The 19,408-nt window shown below is 43.8% G+C and overlaps 1 protein-coding gene across 1 annotated transcript; it reads right to left on the bottom strand.

Moving 5' to 3' along the window:
• Positions 1–1,304: 1,304 nt before the first annotated feature.
• Positions 1,305–17,448, bottom strand: PPP1CC (protein phosphatase 1 catalytic subunit gamma). Its single transcript, XM_080559409.1, has 7 exons — positions 17,170–17,448; positions 7,584–7,715; positions 6,176–6,406; positions 4,493–4,597; positions 3,596–3,819; positions 2,995–3,129; positions 1,305–2,575 (listed from the first exon to the last, which is right to left on the bottom strand). The coding sequence occupies exons 1-7, from the start codon at positions 17,222–17,224 to the stop codon at positions 2,486–2,488; spliced, it is 972 nt and encodes a 323-aa protein (XP_080415535.1). The 5' UTR covers positions 17,225–17,448; the 3' UTR covers positions 1,305–2,485.
• Between the last annotated feature and the right edge of the window lie 1,960 nt (positions 17,449–19,408).

Genomic DNA, 19,408 nt, shown 5'->3' with positions numbered 1-19,408 from the left:
GGCTGTTGCAGAGATGGGTTAGTGCGTTCCTTTAGCTACGAGTCAAGTACGAGACCATACAGAACCGGTTCTATTAACTAAATCAATAAAAGACATGCAGGTGACTATTTTACAAGGTGGCAGAAGAATATAAAGCTATAAAGAATACCACAAATGTGATTTGGGGGGGGTGAAAGTAAATCTGTAAGAAAGCCACGCACCAGGTAATCTGACACCTGATCTAATGAGCTCATCAAAACTTACCATGACATGGTTTGATTAATGTTTTAGAAGAAAAAGATCTGAGTAGAAAAAAGGTTTGGGTTTAGCAGAGAAATAAAATAAATGTAAAAAATCAATGGCTAGAAACTACCCAGATGAATTTTCATCGTGAAAACTCAGCTTACTCCAGAAGGGAAGAGAAACTCATCTGCTAACTAAAGTGCCAGAACCGAGCTGGTTTATCTGGGCCAGACGTTTCAGTGACAAAACTGAACGCTAACCAGACCCCGAGCACCTTGCAGCTCGTTACCGCAGCAGTTTTCGAACAGCCTGGTGATATGAAATAAGCCACTTCACTCACCTTCTAAAGATCTTGGCAGTATTTCCACAAGGTACACGAGAGGAGGTGGCAGATGAAGGAACGTATACCAGCAGTGTATTCCTACCCAGGGCAGCACAGCCGTGTGCCCACAGCTGGCGTTATACCTTATGCATTCCCTCTAATTGCAAGCTGCTTTAGCTGACATGTATACCAAGTCTTGCTGAAGTAAGAAGAGCAGTGGTAAAGTTTACTGACCTTTCTTCACCAAGAATTTACAGTTCTTGAATTCAAGAACCAGAGGAAATTGGTCTCGTCCTCAACTACAACCTTCGTTAAGTCAATGGTCTCTACAAAACGGTACTTTTGCTCTAGGCTCAACTCACTCCAAACACGCAGCAGGACGATAAACACCAGCCAAGCTGAGCGAGTCCTCCCACGCATGCATCTCTGGGAACCGCTGCCCGGGCGCTTCTCAAGTCTTGACCTGCAGCTGCCCTGGTCAGAGGCTGCAAAAACCACAAGCACAGACAGCAGGATCGGTATATACCAGATGCTGAAACGCGGAGTTCTGGCTCGTCTGCTAGACAGTTGTGCAGACCCACGGCAGTGCTCGAAGCAGTCTGGGAGCTGAGTGCCTGTGCCCTCACCTCCCTCTGGTGGAAGGGTGCTGGTGTCTCAGGGCAGCACGCACATTAAAGCTTCAGAACCAGATCTGAATCCAACACTGTTTAAAAAGCACACCAAGTGCTTGCAGCTCAGACAAACCCAAACTGAGAATGTGTGGATTTCCAGACCGATTTATTTCTCTAAGTCAGGTCCTCTGATAGCAGGAGTGATAGTAGTTGCGATAAACCGACACAGAAGATTTAACAATTTCTTCATTTAATAAGTGATTTTCACTACATGGTATTGTACACTGTCATCTGTTCAAAAAAGATTAACAGTTTTTAAAAAACAAGATACCGTGAGAGATTTGTATAAACTGGTGCTCAAGATCAATGCCTCTGGTTGGCTCATCAAGCTGTTTTCTAGGCTTCTTTGTAAAACAAAGTCTCTAGGCCAAAATGCACAAAACCATTCAGGCAGATCTTAGAACCATTTCCTTAACTTCCAGCCTTCTGACCCTGGCTGCCACAGGACTGATGCAACTGTAAAAAGGTCCACTTGATAGAACGTACAGAAACTGTACAAAAATGTGTTTACTTTTGCCATGAACAGAACTAACAGCACAGCATTTCTACTTGCTATTTCAAGTCGAGACTTCCTTTTTATCTCCGAGAGGAAGGCATGAATGGAAGGCCCTGCCAGCTCAGGGTGGTGGGTTGTGTCCGTACAGTTTTCTAAGCGAACTTTGGCTTCAGGAAGGAAACTTAAAATAATGGCTTTAATTGACATTTAAAGTATATGGAGAGGGAGGTGTGTTTTCATTAAATATACATCATACCAGTGATGCTGGGAAGGTTGAAGGTTATTTCTAATGTTGACAGCAATAAAACTAATGTGTACATGACAAGACATTAAAAGAAAAGCAATCCCTTTAAAACAAATTTCAACGTAAAAAAAGTTCACAGTGGTTTGTATAAACAGTATGTCATTTCCAACAGTAACAAATTTCTACTCTCACAGCACACTAGTGCCCTCTTTAGATCCTAAAGAAAACAAGCATTTACACTACTCATTGTACAGATTCAGAAAGTCAGTTGTACAATTACCCATAATGACAGGATAAGATGCTGCGGAGTGTACAGCTGTAACACCAACGAAAGGAAAGTTTAAAACCTTTTCTGGGAGGGAGAAAAATCTCTCATTTGCTGTTACAACCAGCAAATGCCATTCATCAAATCAAAAGGGAATCCACAAACACATTATCTATTTTGAGCAAGCTGAACGGTACACATTACAGTTTTAAAAATGGAGGTTATATACTATAATACAAGTCCGAACAAGGCAGTGCCACATTGACTATTTCTTTGCTTGTTTTGTGATCATACCCCTGGGAGGCGTTACAGGTCTGCTAGCATTGGGCTTCTTTTTCTCTGCGGGTTTCAAAATCTGAAAGAGATAATTCAGTCATTAAGCAAATAATTCAGTTTTCTTACCCTCAAACAATCCATTCAGTAGGATAAGGCATGACACAGATCAGCTGGACAGGTCATAAGGAAGCCAAGAAATAAATGAGTTTCCTGCTCAGAGCAGCTGATCTGAGAGCCCATGCCAACGGAAGCAGGAAAACAGCTGATAACTTTGCTTGGATGATTTAATTCCAAGGTAAAACAGTTCATCTACTCACATCAGTAAGGGCTTATCACGTTTTTAAAGACATGAATGCAAACAGCTCTGTCTACATTTAATAGCTGTGAAGATCTATTTGAAGCAAGCATTATGGTTTGTAACAGTACAGTATAAATCGAGAACAGGAACTTTAAAGTGTGACTGCACTAAGTAGGAGATAAAGTTACCAGATACCATACCTGAAAAGAGCACATTAAAGTTTCATCCACACTCATCATGGCACCTGCATTGTCAAATTCTCCACAGTAATTTGGGGCAGAGAAAAGAGTTACCAATTGCCTTTTTGCAAAAAACTCATATCCATCTTCAACAACCTTTGGAGACAAAAGCAGAAATTACACTGGGCAATTTCTTCCAGACAAGGTACAAAGCAGCTTTAATCGAAGCAGCAGCTGAAAAACTGGTTGCATCTAAGGAGCACCAGCTCCAAACTTTTACCCCAAAAGAAGGAAGAGCATCACAGGATCCATTTTGGCAACAAGGTCCATTAGCAATAAAACAGGATTACATTAAGTTCAGACAACTTTGTTTAAGTATCAGACCCACAGTTTACACATATTAAACAAAAACATACGAGGGCTTTTAAACAGTGGGACAAGCTGCCCAGAGATGGTGGAATCTGCCCTTGTGGATATTTAAAGCCTGGCTGGACAAGATCCTAAGTGATTTGGTCTTATATTGGTTTGCCCTGTGTTGAGTACATGTGTAGAGACCAGATGACCACTTCAGGTCCCTTTCAACTTAAAATGTTCCTTGGTTTAAAGCACAAAATTAAAATACCTGATGAGCTCTACATATGAGATCCAAATCATGTTTGTGGAGAAACTTAGCAACCACTTCAGCACCAAATGTGAAGGACACTCCTCTGTCATTTTCACCCCATCCTAGGACATCTTTGTCAGGGTCGGACCACAGGAGATCACAAAGAAGACCTTGATCAGGTACATCAGTGGGGCGCATAATTCGTCTTATCTGTTCCATTGACTGAAGGTCTGGTGACAAACCTGGTCAGAGTAAAGACACACGCAGCTCACATTTCAGTCCAACTTCGCACTGTAAGATTGACACAACTCAAGACAAAAAAAACTTGTATCCACACACATTCACTGCAGTTTTATGTAGTACAATGGCAATGTTAACTGGTATTTTTTAATCCAGCATTTATTTTAAAGCTTGTATGAAAGACTTTTTAGAAGGTTTACCGGGAGCAAGATAAGCAAAGCCATTTCCCCGTTTTAGAGGATTACAACCTCAACAATTTGCAAGTGTCTGTTAAAAGAGCTATCAAGTAAAAGAGGCACCAATGCTAGAAATAACTGGACATGTTTATTTTAAAGATCAGGCCTAGTAAGATGAAATACAACATCACATAGATCTCATACCATTTTCTGCATTTCTCCAGTTGTCTGCATACAACTAAATGCAGACAATTTTATCTGCAGTCAAACTGCCAGCCCAACGATTCACAAAACTGACATTGATCAAGCTCTCAACCCTACCTCATACATGAACCGAGGCAGGGGAAAATCCCTAAAGTTTCAAAGCTTTGCTAAAGAAGTGCAAGACAAAAAAAATCAATGTTTTTCAGCAGCTGAAAAGCATACAAGATAAACAAGAAATTGCCAATATTTATACCAGAGTGTTACATTTTCTTAAAATATCAACTAAAGAACTTACCTCCATGACAGCAGAATATTTTCTCATCCACAATAGCTGCAATTGGTAAACAGTTAAAACAGTCTGTGAAAGTTTTCCACAGCTTAATATTATATCTTCTCTTACCTAGAACAGATTTGGGGAGAAAAGAACAGTCAGTGTACTTCTCTAACACAACTACAGTCTACCATGGCTGCCTTGAACTTAGACTTGCAAGAACTCAGCAATAAGGCCTATACACATTTTATCTTCCCTGATACCCGCTGATGTACTTTACTGCTGATAAGAAAAGTTGCAAGGTCTTTTTCCATGTGACAGACGCAGCTTTGAAATGGCTCTGAGGATAGCATGCATCTGTTCAAGAGAATGACATTCTACTCTTGGCAGCCAGACCCTCCCGTCTCAACTCCCTTGGAGAATGTGATCCATTTCAGAAAATTATGCCATTTGCTGTTTTCTTCAGGGATAGACAGCATTTCCTGGAAAGCAGCTTTTCCTTAAATTTCTGCAAGTACTTTACTGCATAAAACCTCTCTAGGCACAGAAACAGGCCTGAAAAAATGAAGCTGCTAGCTTCACTTTCCAAGCAACTCTCCCAACAGATATGAGCCCTGAACGTATTTGCGATATGTGACTAAGCCTGTGATTAATCTTAGAGGAGTCAAGTCAAATGCCGCACATCTTTGTTTCCTTGTTGAAAAAGGAGAATGAGACAGAGTACATTTTGTAAGGTACAAGCCAAGCATGTCCCACAGCAGAACTTGGGAGGATGCTTCAGTGCACAATCAACGTAATAGTTTAATCTCCTCCACACTATCTGGTTTAGCTCACATCCTTTGAAACATACGAACATTACACATCTACTTCACAGCAAAATTACTTATGATACTGTAAGGTCTACGTATAGCTTCCATCGCAGACCTTAATGCACTCTGCAGTGACAGAGCTGGTACACTAAGTGCATAGCAACGTTACGTTTGTTCAAAAGGAGCGCTTGTGATGCCAAATAAACACAAGCCTATTTCTTCATTAAAAGGCTGATGCACTGGTTCAAGTCACATCTACAGCTGAAACCACCTACTGAAAGAGCAAGTAGCTGGTATTTAATCCGATCACGTATCATACTGAAGGCTTCACATATGCTTTGCCCCATTTATTAAAGGAAGAAAGGAAATGCTGTTTTTGGCCAAAGCAGCAGGGCAAAATACTGTAGGACTGCATGCAGTCTCAGGTATTCCAGAGAAGGACAAACATTTGCCTCCCCCCCCCCTTTTTTTTTTTAACATTACAAAGTTACAGGACTTAGTATGAACTAGACTGCAAGCACTGTAACAATCACAAAGACCAGTGCAATCTCTGAGTTATAACACCAGTACACATTGTTACAGATGAAAGAAACATGCAAACTGTAAAGCAGAGTAAAATTCTCATCTGGTAAGACAACCGTAAGATCTTCACAAATGTGTACCAGTGACAACGTAACACAGTGGCCAGTTAACAAAATTACCCATTTGTGGGCTGCTCTGTGAGGATCAGGCTGTAACAGAGTAAACAAAAACATTCCCCTTGCTAAAATAGGCCACAGGGCCAACTGAACTGTGCAGAGATAACAGCAAGTTAGGAAAGAGTGATCCAATGCCAGAAGACATCAAACACCTGCTTTCCCAAGCCAAAAGACACTCACATTTGTCAGTAATTACTTACATTCATCATAAAACCCATAAATTCTATTAATGCTGGCACATTCATGGTTCCCTCGGAGAAGGAAAAAATTCTCTGGATATTTAATTTTGTAGGCCAGTAGAAGACAAATTGTTTCTAAAGACTGCTTTCCTCTGTCAACATAATCACCGAGGAACAGGTAGTTGCTTTCTGGTGGAAAGCCTCCGTATTCAAAGAGTCGAAGCAAGTCATAGTATTGTCCATGGATGTCACCTGCAAAGAGTGTTCAGAAACAACACAAGTGACATTTCACAACATTTTTTGATTAATTCTAGAGAAACGGCAAATAAGTGAAGCATCAGAAAAAAACTGCAGATATTGCCTGCAACATTCTTGAAGATTACATAGTTTGTCTTAATGCATACCAAATTATCACTCAAAATCTTGACCTCTATGCAATACAATGACTAAGTATGCATTAAGACTAAGTATCCATCTACTCAAAAATATTCCTACACGTGTGAAACAAATCTAAGACTCCAAGGTATCAGCCCTGTGCTCGCACAACAATCTGGCATCCAGTTAATTCCTTTCCTTGACTGGTGGCTGTGACATTAGGGACTTTTACTTCATTCTCAATACCTTCACACATCAGTAGTGACACTGACTGAAAACCAGGGAATTTACTTTCCTCTGCACCAGCTCTGGTATTTTCTTGCCACACCCAGTATTTCACATTATAACAGTGAAGTTGTACCAAAATAAATTCATATTTCTGCCTTTGGTCTAAATCACAGTTTTGTTTCTGGCACGCAGAACACAATCTTGCTTTTAGTCTACCACGTTATAAATATTGAACAAACTACTTCAGTCTGAAGTAAATCCTCAGTGTTGGCGCAGGATTTATCGAGGGGTGTATTTTGACATTCTTCATTCTTTTAGCACAACTAGATATGCACATGCATGCAAAATCAGCACCACCACCAAGTGTGGTGAAACCAAACCAGAAAGTCAGTCCTGGCGATGGTACAGAAATTCAAGTTTCCAGCAAGATTTTAAAATGGTGTCAAAACCATGGTTCAACTCTGAATAGCAGCTACAAAAAAGCTACTGTGGTTCTTGGATTCTCCTTGATCAGGCTGAACATTCAATGATACAAAAACTCCTTTCCAAAACTTCTGAACCCTGGTCAAGAGACCTGATGAAACTAGATCAGTTACTTTTTGGTTTGGGATTTTTTTGGTCCCAACTCCAATTCCCATGTTCAATGCCCCCTCCCCATTCCTCCACCCAAAACATTCAGCCCAACCTTATTTTCCCTTTCGCTACGAACATTTGCCCATTTCCTAGTAAGTGAAAGTAGCAACTGGCATTTGTTCTCTGCTTAACATCTGCAGATACCCAAAACCCACCCCCGCACCCTGACCAAGCACCAAATCACCGCACTTACCACATATTTTCAGCGGAGCTTCAAGTTCTAGTAGAATAGGCTGACTGAGAAAGATCTCTCTGGATTTCAAGCACAGTCCTCTAATTTCGTTCTCTTGAAGTTGGACATTTTTACCTGGTTTCGATCCTCTCACTGTTGGAAGAAGTTACAAGTCAGTTACCCATGTCAACAGTATTCTATTGTTACTTTAAGAGCCTGACTAAATGCCACTAACACGGAATTAAACTATAACAATTGTGCTATTAGGACTGAATAATATTTTAAAAGTATTCTGTTTATGCTGAGCTGTTAAATTGCCATTTGCTTTCTCCTCCAAATGCCTCTGAACTCTTAAAATAAGTTTAAAGTACAGCAGGATAAGTGTACATGGGAATGTCAGCCACATAAAGACGCTTGTCATCACCTCACCACCACCAACCAGAGGTTAAGCTAATTATATTGACATGCTAAAGCGGTCAGGTCAGATTAGGCTGAAAAGTAAAACAGCTTGAGCCCCAGAATTCATCCAAAAAAAATCCCTGTTCATCTAGGTGAGAAGTTCTCGGTTACAATGAACCTGAAGGTAGCACAGCATCTGCAGTCCCCTATCTGAAGGTGCCTCCACAAAGCAGGACCTGTCAAAATCTAATGGCCCAGCACATCCTTAACGGCTGTTTTACAACCTAAATAGGACAGTCAGACAAATAACTGCGTTCCCAAAAACTGCCTCAAAGTTACAGAGCACGCTGCAGAAATAATTAGTACTACAGAACAGTCATCAACATTTCAAGCCAGTACTTTACCTTTTTACTACTCTTTTTAACACCTCTTACCCCTCCCCGACAAGTTTCAGTTCCTCAGGAACACCAGAGCCAGAGGAACAGCTGAATACATTAAACATTTGACAACCAGAGGGAGAGGTGGGAACCCTCCAAATATACTTCCTATTCCATATGGATCAGGACTGTGACTACGTTTATTTTAGAAGGTTCCTGTAAAACCCATCCTCAGGCTTTCCCACCTCTCCGCTATGCCAAATTGATGCTCATGGTGCCAATGAGGGTAAGAGGTGGTGTGGAATGACACGAGGAAAGGAGCGAAGAAAAAGGGGGCTGGAACAGCGACAGAACCTCCTCTCCCACCAGTTACGCTTGCACAGCAGAACTGGGAGCCCAAGTTAGAATGAGGACTCCAGAAGGAGTTCAGGAGAAGGCCCACATTAACACCACCAGGCTCTTTTTTGTCAAGTCTGTAAACAAAACTCAAAGCCTCATTACTAGGACTCTTCTTGGGAAGAATTTTTTAAATGCACTAAAACTGAAGCCACCAAATTGACAAATTTCACAACAAAGCATGTCTAATGTCTAACAATCTCCCCTTGTTCTTTTCTTAAAGCCATTACCCCTTGTCCTATCACTTGTAAAAAGCCGCTCTCCAGGTTCCTTTTAGGTGCCCTTTACAGAGGGAGAAGGACTGTCCCAAAGCTGCAAAGGATTTAATTGGGAAGGAAATCGCTCCTGTATTTCAGAAAGGGAGATTCTAGCTTTTTGTCTATTTTAACTGAGCTGTTTCATAAATTGCTGAGACAGAGCCCAAAGAAATTCACCTTACTAAACCATGTACCACTTTTTCTGGGTCCCTTCTCCACTCCTCGTCATCCCCCCACCGAACACGGCAAAAGACAAGCTGGTAGGAGATTTATCTCCCGGCTCAGACCACATTTCTTCAATCCTTCTCTTCTTCTACCGCCTCCACTGCAACAATTCTCAATGTTTGGTTCCCTTCACATCCTGTCAAAGCTTGGACACAGAACAAGGACACCAGCTTGGCCCAAACAAGTTTCTACAGCCATGGGAAGTTTCCCCTCCATTCCCCATTTACTTGACACTAACACCCCCTTGCCCCCAATTTCTGTTGCCCAGAAAGACAAAAGGCCATTTCTACGGCAGCAATTCTGTTACTACAGCTAAATTGCACGCAGCAGCATTTGTGAGGGGTAGGTTAAGAGTAAATGGAAAAACCATTACGCTGTTACTGTCCCCGCAGACCCTGCAGTTCATGAAATCAAGAAGTGAGAATTCCAGTAGGGAAGGTGGCTTCGGAAGAGAAAAACAATCGTGTTGCAGAGGGCTCACAATTTCTTATTAGCACTTAAGTGTTCTTTTGTGCCTTTGATCGAGAGTAGAAGGCATTGTTTGGTGTAATCTCTAGCCAAGAATAAACAGTGCTTGTGTAATATCCAGCCATAAAACCACGTGCCACTGGACTCCGGCTCCACTAGCACTTGGTGTCATCACCCAGCCAGTTCCCTGCTGCACACCAACTCCCATCGCAGAGACCCGAGCCGTGCTGGCACTGCATGTACTGCAGAGCCACCAACAGCACCAAAAACCACGCAGCCTTTCTTCAAACAAGGTCCAATTCAAATTACAACCTACAGTGACAGGGAGGTGCGCTGTCAGATGTCCCAGCTCTAGCACCGTTATCTCTCGGGCAATACTTGCTGCTGTTACTCGCAGCCATGTATTACCGCTCACCCCGGCATTCGTTCTGTGGTGACAGAAATTACCACCAAACTTCAAGTATTCCATTAAAATATTAGAAGTAATGAAGCACATAAATGGAAGTTAAATCTTTGTCACAGCAGTTTATCACGCTCGAGTCTTTTCATCTCTGCAGTCATTTTTTTCAGCCACCCGGTAATTTCCCTCGTGCTTGCGAGCAATGAACAAATTACTGAACACACCAAATATCCAGAAGCAGTAAAGAACAAATTTAGAGAAAAAAGTGATCAGCTGGTTAAATTATAAAGATCAATTTCTCCTCTCTTAAATATCAGAATTAACTTTTTTTTTTAAAGAGGTACTATACTTGCGTTTAACCTTCTCAGATAGCAAAAACTCAACTTTCCGTGATTTGGTCTTGTTGGAAATTGCTAAAAATCAAACCCTGCATCTCACATCCATAAATTAAAAAGTATAAAAAAGTACACGGAATGTAAGCAATGCACTGAGTCACTCGAGCTCATGAATAAAGCATATGCATTCATTTCTGCTGAGGATTAAATGAAAATCTGAGAACCGACTGCTTCAGATTCAAGTTTCCTAGGTTTCTGATATATTTCCATTGAACCAGTATAATCTTCATGCAGTTTTAGTCATTTAGTTGTAGAAAACCTTGACATGATGAAATGATGCTTTGTTGCAGTTTACATAAACTCACTAGCAGGGATGTCAGAAAACAGGAAAATTTGGTTCAGTTCCGTATCACGCTGCCTGCCGGTGACATTTTGGCCACTTTCATCCAACACGGAACCAGCGCAGGAAAAAATGCGTGTTCAATTTCTTCTACCACTGACCTATATCCTGAAAAGCTGGAAAAAAATATTTTCGGCTTCAGAAGAATCAAATATGCAGGAGTGCACGGTGGTTTGAGAAATCTGTATTTTTAGTGCAAGGATTTTCTCATCCACAGTGAAAGAGCTGGCAAAGAAATGCAGGATACTCAGCCTGAATGAACACTTAGGAGGTTTCTCTGAGTCTCCAAATGACTTAGTCCCACTAAGAAGGGCAAAGATACTATGAAAAATGCGGTGTTTACAGTTTCTTTTCTCTGCTTTGGACCGAAACAAGGCAGCTTGTAGAGATCACACAGTACGATACTAATTGGCAGCTTGGTCAAAGTCAAAAGAGCAGCTCGATAGCACCGTACATGCACATTGGTTCTTTCAGTGCATAAAAAATAACCTCTCAGAAATGACAGGCTGGAACTGGCAGCGAAACAAGCTAAAGATTAATCAGTTGAGGGAAGAAGTCAGCCCATTTCAAATAATATTTTATTTATATCTCGTCTCAACGTACTGCTGCACTGTTTCCAGACAGTAACATATTCCCTTCCTCCTTTAGGCAGAGCCGCTCTTGTTCTTAATCATTTTGAGAGCTTGAATTTCAACGGCCAGCCCAGACAGCCTTCTAACAAGTAAAACCTTCCTCCAGTGGGCAAGTGTAAGAAGTTTGGGGAAAAAGATTTCCACTGGCTGGAAAAGGCTACAGAAAAGATCTCCCCCTGAGGCCAGGATGATCTCTGAAGAGGTACTCTTCCAAGTCACAATGACCGAGCTAGAAAATATCCCAGCTTCTACAGCTATGCTCTGTAAAACCAGCGCAGGAAGCCTTTAAGGGAGAGCAATCCATCTGTTGTCCAGTCAAAAGCACAAAGCCTTTAGCCAGTATTGACAGAGCTTTTTGTTTTTTAAATACACTGAGCACGGGGCCAAGCCACAGCTCTGCGGCAATGACAACCGCATGCTCTTATCTCTTCACGATGTGCTATTCCAGACCTTATTTCCGAGGGTTACAAGCTTCAACACAGATCCTTCACAGCCTGTCCAAAACACAAATCGATAGGTTTCAACTATTAAAATTAAATGCTGCACTTTCCAAGACAAGGAGAACTGCTAGAAAGCACCAACCCCAACCCCAGAGGACGTGAGCGCAGTACGACGGCCGCCCAGCAGAGGGAGAAAGAAGTGTACAAGGAAGAGCAAGAATTCACCACCCCCAAGTCATTTCGGTGCAAGCAAAGAGCCAGGACAAAGCATAGCTGCGGCTGCCAGGGCTTCCAACACAGCCTGACATTTAGGGTAACTTTCATGCAGTTCTGTCTGAAGGACAGATGGGTCAGAACTGTGGGATCCAGAACGTACAGGCTGTACAGCACGCTCCATCTCTAGCACCTTCCAGCGTTCGGTCTGGTGCAAAGCAACCCTTTCACAAAGGGAAAGGCTCTTACCAAAATGAGTGTATTACCTGTGAAAGGGAGCAACCCTTCCAAAAGGATATTCAGAAATAGAATACTCAAAGTGGTAGAAATTTCAGTGATCCATGCTTCAGTATTACCTTACAAATGCCGTCAGCTGAAGTGCTAGACTTGAGTTCTCGTACAGAAAATATTTTAAAGAAAATAGTCCATTGGCAGCTTGGTTGACTCCTAGCTTATTAAACAAGACTCTCAATTTTACGTTAAGATGCCTGCAATCCTAAAGGAGTTTCCAAAAATACCGCAGGTTGTTTTTATCTTGCTTTTGGCAGTTCCCGATGACAGTTTCACATTCCATTTTACACCACAGACACAAAGGGAATAAATAACTTGGAAGTGGCTGATGTCAGAAAGGTTTTAGTTTACTTCAGGCAGCATCAACTTTGATCAGCTCCTTTCAAATTCAAAATCAAAACCGAAAAGCAACTCCTCAGCTACACTGAGCTGCGCTAAGTAGCACTGAGCTACTGGAACGTACATGGTTTGAGGTCAGTGAGGGCTACTTGTTTATTAGAAACATCCCAGCTCACCAAAAAGTGAAATCCAACCAAATTTCAGATTAGCATTTGTGACAATCAGCTAAACGGAAAGCAATCCTACAGATCCAATCAATGTTGTATTAAGCACAAAGGAATAGAAGTCAGAGAGCTGAATTTTAAGAAACATTTTTTCCCTCTTTCCAGCAGTTTTATCTATACTCTTTGGCTTAACTAATTTTGATAACTGGATGATCTTTCACCATTTAATGCAAATTAAAGAGTATCTCCTCATCAGCTATACAACAAGCTTCACCAAGAATAGAAGTCTGTGGGTGTATAAACAGGGAAGTTTGAGGATTTAGAGTCTTTTTGCTGATTTTAGTGCACTAAACAGGATTTCAGCTTTCAAAAAGGCTATCACCACCCTGGCCTTGCATGGCTTTATCCGAAGAAGCCTCTCCTCATTACTCGTTTTCCTTTAATAGCAATTGCAGAGGCTGGAACACAGAAAAGATTTTCAGAAACTTACTTCAACTTGGGCTCCACTAACGTATGCTAGCTGTTATTTTACCCTGTTATTTGTTACCATGGTAAGGCTAGGACATTTCAATCTGCTTTTCCAGAGACATTACTATGCGCTCCAGTTTCAAATCAGACCCTATTTACATTATACACGAAAAGCTGCCAACAGTAGGTGAAGGAAACGGATACGGGGCTCTAGTTACAGGAACATCATCTGACATGGCACAAAAGGGAAGCCACTCTCACACCTGGGAATCTCAGGATTTCTCCTCACTGATCCTTTTTGCCTGGAGCTGAACAGGAATTCTGCCATTTCCTTTCCACGACTATACGGATGACACCGATTTTTCATCTTACAGGGAGCTTTTCCTGCATCTCATCTAGCAGCAGGTTTGGTTTAGCAGATAAAAAGCCCAGAATATTTAGCTATTGCTTACAACATCCCTTCTAGAAGAATAGCTTGCCCCTAAGTTTGCCCCTACTTATTCCTCGGTCAAGTTAGTCCTGTAAATATTTGGGCTTTTACCCACTATCAAATACACTTAGGAAACATCTCAATACTCACTGCAGGATACTGTCATTTGGTATACTTTAAAAGCCTTACTCTTGAGAAAATTGTTGTTAGGAAAATTACTATAAAAGCAACGAAATTAGACAACCTGTTCTCATGAAAATGTACAGCCCTCATTAGTAAAGAAGTCAAGCAAAACATAAGTTACGGAAAAAAAATGGTATGCTCAATGTTTTCATTGAACTGCTCCCCAAGGTGGAGAACAATGTTACTGGAAAATGGTTTTTGTGACATTTCAAAGCCAAATGGCTCTGTACTATAAACACTTAGAGCAAGAAAGACTCTCCAAATATTTACTTAAGAACAAGAAGCTAAACATACACTTCTAGGCCTTTAAAGAATACTCTAATCATTTTAGCTAACTAGCTTAATGTGGGCTGGATTGCATCAACTCCTTGAGGGAAACAGTACGAATAACGTAATTTGATCAGAGCCATTACCTCAGTTGTCATAAAAGATGTCAAGACAGAAAGCAAGTACAACTCAATCACAATTACTTTACTGATACCCTGTATTAAGAACAAAAGGGAGAACAACTTATTTACCATTTCACCACTTCACCTTGACCATTAGACTAGATCCACTACCCGCACAGCTCACTTGGTCTCCTCCGACAGTGCAATGCTAAGGCTAATATAAAACACAGTTTATGAAATAAATTTGAAATAAATTAGTGTGAGAATATATTTAAAACTATCTCCATAATACCTTTTTTTTTTTACCCTTTAAAGGGGAAGAAGGCATAAAGCCATAGTACCAGTTTATATCCTTTGCATTATATTAGATGAATCACCTAAAATTAGCTGTTATAAAAAATTAAGTATACATTTTAAAGATTTTTATAATAAAATATCAAATTGCTCCGAAAATTAAAACTTGCACAAAGATTTGGGCAATTCAGTTTGTTATTAAACTGATATTAAAGCAGATTGTGCTGTGTTGTAATGCTTGACTATGATTATAATCTGTGTGCAACCTTGCCTGAAAAGGTTATCACTTGAAACAATTCTGGTACAGACGCTTCAGGCTTCATATAACTAACATCCTGCAGTTGTTCTACCAGCACTGCACTGAAAACAATGCCACATAATGCAGAAATGCATCTTAAATTTCTTTGCTTGTTCCAAATCGGATGGGAAACCTCACACACACTTCGGATTCTGCCCCCCAGTTTAATACCATGCAGATCCGCACTTCAGAAGTTCAGTCTTGTCACCTACCTACCTGCACCTTAATAATGCCAGGGAAAGGATGAGTCAAATTTTAAACCACCAGAGAACGGTGCCTGCACAGTAATTCACACAATTCATCACTCCATGCAAAATGCAGCGCTTGCAAAAATGCAGCATTGCTTTGCCCTTTCTGGGGAAAAAAAAAGTAAAAAGACTACCACAAAGGTCAATCATCACTGTCTGAGAAAGAAGTTTAAAATGGACACTTAATAAGCAATACACAAAATACACCCTAGCACAGGCTACTAACATAGGTAATCATTTTAAAAACTGAAAGACGATCATTGCCTCAAGAAATCTGAAATCCCTGCTGAAATGTCAATAAAAAATTAATTTCAGCTCTGGCAGCTGATGCAACCTGAAGTAATAGCATCTTTAGCTACATGACCATCTCTTAAAAGATCTTGTCAGTAAGCCTTCTGAAGCCTGATTTACGAGCTCCCATCTCCTCCAAACGTGTAATACTGCTATAAGCCGGGTAAGACCATAACATATCAACATTGTACCTCTTATTACTTTCTGAAACTTTAAACAAGAATCATCATTCAAAATCACTCGGATTTCTTTCCATGCTTACATTGTGCCATGTCTTTAATATTAGCGACTTACGCTGAGAAAACCGCATGAGTTGCACTAGATCTAATCAGGTACGAAATGTATTATCTGCAGTAAAACTGAGCATGTATTAATAAGGCACCAGACATATGACATATAGGACCTGACACCTACAAAGTGTGCTACTAGAGTTTCAGGAAAATCCTGGTCTAAATTTATGAAGGGAAGCCTTTAAATAATTTAAGCCAGGGTAGTTTAAATTGGTAACAGGCAAACCAAAACGGATCAGAGAAAAAGCCCTACTTACTTTTACTTATTCTAGCTCAGTAATCCCATAATACACCTATTGGATTTTTAATTCCGAGTAATTTCTGTGGTAGCACTACTGTCCCTCTGCCTGTCCTTTTGCTATCCAGGCCATTACACCGAGCAAAATTTTATAAGAAGGAAAAAGTGTAACATAGCTGAAAGACATTTCCTTACTGTTTGCTTCAACATCACCTTAGATGACTTTGTGCCAAATGGAAATAACGTTAAACCCCTGATCAACCTCTTCAAGTGCTTAAGAGATGCCTGCCCCAACACACATGAAATTCGGCTGGATCAGGCTAGCTCCCTTCCCTAAATAATTCCTTCCTTGATGCCTTAAGAAAATGTGTCACCAGCTACTTCCAACACGGATCAGATGACAACTGCAGCCTGGTGCTGACCCCTGCAACCAAAAGGAAGATGCTGAAGACACCCCCTGGAACTTGTAGGTTTCCCTTTGATTTAGGGGCTTCCATGCAATCTTTTTCAACCCTAGGTGCTAACAAGACAATAAGCCCTTCCACGTACTGTCTGCAACAGCATAACCCAACCCTCAATTGAGACCAAAGTAAGCTACCATACGTTACAAACTCAGAGCCCAATGGCAGTATTAACGCAGCAGCTAATCAATGCTAAAGCCACGGCGTCCTAAAGCCCGTGGAATTCCCCTGCAGACTTTCTGAGGAGCTGCCCCGACAGGCTCTTTAAACTCCCCAGCTCCGACTTCCAGAGCCCCACGACTGCCCAGCCAAGCGCAGCCCCCACGTGCGTGCAAGCGAAAAATGGGGGGGGAAAAAAAAAAAACAGAAAGAAAGGCCAGGAGCATCCTGAAACGCTCCCCCACGACGATAAGGAGCAGCCCCCCGCCAGCTGTAAGGGGAGGCCGGCAGGACCCCGCGCTGCTCGGGGGCCGGGGGCAGCGGAGCTCCAGGACCCGTGGGGACCCCCGGGAGGCCTCAGAGCCCCTCGCCCCCCAATTTTGGGTCCCCCCAAACCGCGGTCGTGGCCGAGCGGGTGACCGAGGGGGGCCCCGCCGGAGGCCGCTGCCGGGCGGGCTCGGGGGCCCGGTGCCGGCCGCCCCCCACCTCCTGTCCCCCCCCGCCGCCGCCGCCGCCCCTCACCCTCCAGCAGCCGTTGGATGATGCTGTCGATGTTGAGCTTGTCTATATCCGCCATCGCCTCGCAGCGGCCCGGCGGACCCCTCCCCGCCGCTCCCCTCCCTCCGCTCGCCGCTCGGCAGGGCCCGGCTCCTCCGCTCGCCCCGTGCCGCCGGTCCCTGCCCGCTCCCCCGCCTTCTTCTCCCCTCTCGGCTCCGAGCCCCCCGCCGCCGCCGCCTCCCCCCTCGGCAGAGCCCCGGCGCCCCACAAAATGGCCGCCGTCCCCTCAGCGGGCTCGGCCGGCGCACGGATACGGCGAGCGCGCGGCGGCTCACCGGAAGGCCTTTATAGGCCGGGCGGGAAGAGCGCGGCGGAGGCGGGGCGCGCACTGCGGCTCCGAGCCCGCCCTCGCCGGGTCCTTCCGCCGGCGGGCGGGGAAATAGTGCGGAGCTGCAGCCCATTCCCGGTGCGGTGGGGGCTGCCGTGACCGGCCCGGCCTCGGTCTGTGGGAACCGGGCCGTGGTGGGGAGCTGCGGGCCGTTCTGTGTGTCCCGGTGGAGGGAGGTTGGGGTGTGTCTCCCGTCAGGGCTGCCGCCTCATGGCGCCACGTGCCCGTGACCCATGAGGGGTGCAGGTGCCTACCACGGGCCAGCCGCTCCCCGGCCCTAAAATAGGATGAATGTCACCCAAAACACGCCGGCAGCTGGCATCTCCCCCGGCAGGTGCACCAGCCAGCAGCTCTGTGTAACCTCAGACACACGCCTCTCCCCGTCCAACTCCAAAGTGCACACGTACAGCGCTTGGAAATTCATAGGGAGCCTGGCCAGAGAAATTGGCATGCTCCTTCAAGAGCATCTGGCCATTTTATTTCACGTTTCTGTTATTATTTTGTCCTGAGTATAGCAAAGGCTTGGCTACAAACAACTAAATGAGGCTCCTCTCGTAAACTGGAATGCATCTGCAAGGGAGATGGGCTGTGTGGGCCCTTCCCCCTGTTCGGGTTGCATCTCTGATGGACTATTGTTTAATTGCTTTATTTCCTCCTGCTTTAACTTGCAGGGATGGCTGCGTCAACCTCTTCTCCCCTCCCTGCGCCAATTGCTGCCACCGTGCATGCCGGATGCCTCATGGTGACAGTTATATAACATCCATAACCGGCTGCCGTGGCGGCGCCGGAGCAGAGTTCAGGTCCCCGAGGGCGATAACACGAAGGAGTCGCCGTCTCAGCACACCTTAGGTCTGGCGGGAGGAAGGAGATAAGAGGACATGGCCAGACACTACCCGAAACTCAGGGGTTTTGTGCGCTGCAAAACGAAGCTTCGAAACGCCCAACTTCCCCGAGCCAACGCTTATCGTAATGAGCACGCCCCAGCCAATACGCTAATCTCAGTCACGCTGGTGTAAGCCCAAAGTAACCCCGTTGAAGACAATAGAGTTACTTCAGATTTACTTCAACGTGACAGCACTTGCAGATTTACATCTATTTTTGTGCTGCACCTTCCCCGGGAACGGCCTCCCAGCTCTTTTGCGCCGAATGCTTTCTTTCTCTTGCAAATCCTTTCAAATTCTGCAGAGCGAGTTATTCCCTTGGATTTAACTAAATTATTCAAAAAGGGAAATTGGTCCTGTGTTTCCCGAGAAACCTTCCCGTCCTTGTTTCCCTCGCTGGAAATGTCTTACATCTTATCGCGTCCGTCAGCTGTTGCCCCCTCTCCCCTGGCACCCCTCCAGGGATGAGTCCTGCGAGGACCAGAGCACCTTTTGTGGGGTGCTGAGTCCCCTTCACTCCTGTTAACGCTCTGGGAAACAGGGTGGATGGGGAGAGCTCAGCACCTTCCAGAATGCCACCCAGGACGTTTGCTCCTATAGGTATGGGAATTCACTGGATCATCATACATCTGAAAGGAGGGATCTGGCCCTTCAAACGAAACTGGTCAGGGCAAGGAATGCGTCTCACTTGACGAACCAAATCAAGCAAGGTCCAAAGCACCGCCAGTTCGCGTTAAAAGAGGCATAGCCGAGGGGAAAGGAGGGAAGTGACAGATGAAGGCAGATCTGTCAAGGCCCTGTCATCACCTCGATAACCAACCCGCCTCCCTGCGGCTCCGCGCCCAGGTCCCAGCGCTCGCTGCGAGTGCTTGGTGTCCTGCTCGGAGGGGGCCTGTGGGTTTTGCACACAGTCTTTTGCGTTTACATTTTTGCTATGTAGACGTAAAAAATAAGGGCCCTTACCTAACAGCGGTAAACTCCGAGACAAGGCTGA

This window comes from Anser brachyrhynchus, assembly GCF_964034855.1.
Source record: "Anser brachyrhynchus genome assembly, chromosome: 17".
NCBI lineage: Eukaryota > Metazoa > Chordata > Aves > Anseriformes > Anatidae > Anser > Anser brachyrhynchus.
The sequence above is the reverse complement of the archived record's forward strand: the minus strand, read 5'-3'. Positions and strand labels throughout refer to the sequence as shown.

Bases quoted from the DNA above. Each gene is read 5' to 3' on its own strand.
- PPP1CC (XM_080559409.1), bottom strand. From the start codon at position 17,224: ATGGCGGATATAGACAAGCTCAACATCGACAGCATCATCCAACGGCTG. The intron at 6,407-7,583 runs GTAAGTGCGGTG...CACTCTTTGCAG, and splicing joins AGCTCCGCTGAAAATATGTG to GTGACATCCATGGACAATAC. The intron at 3,130-3,595 runs GTATTTTAATTT...TTGTCTCCAAAG, and splicing joins TCATATGTAGAGCTCATCAG to GTTGTTGAAGATGGATATGA.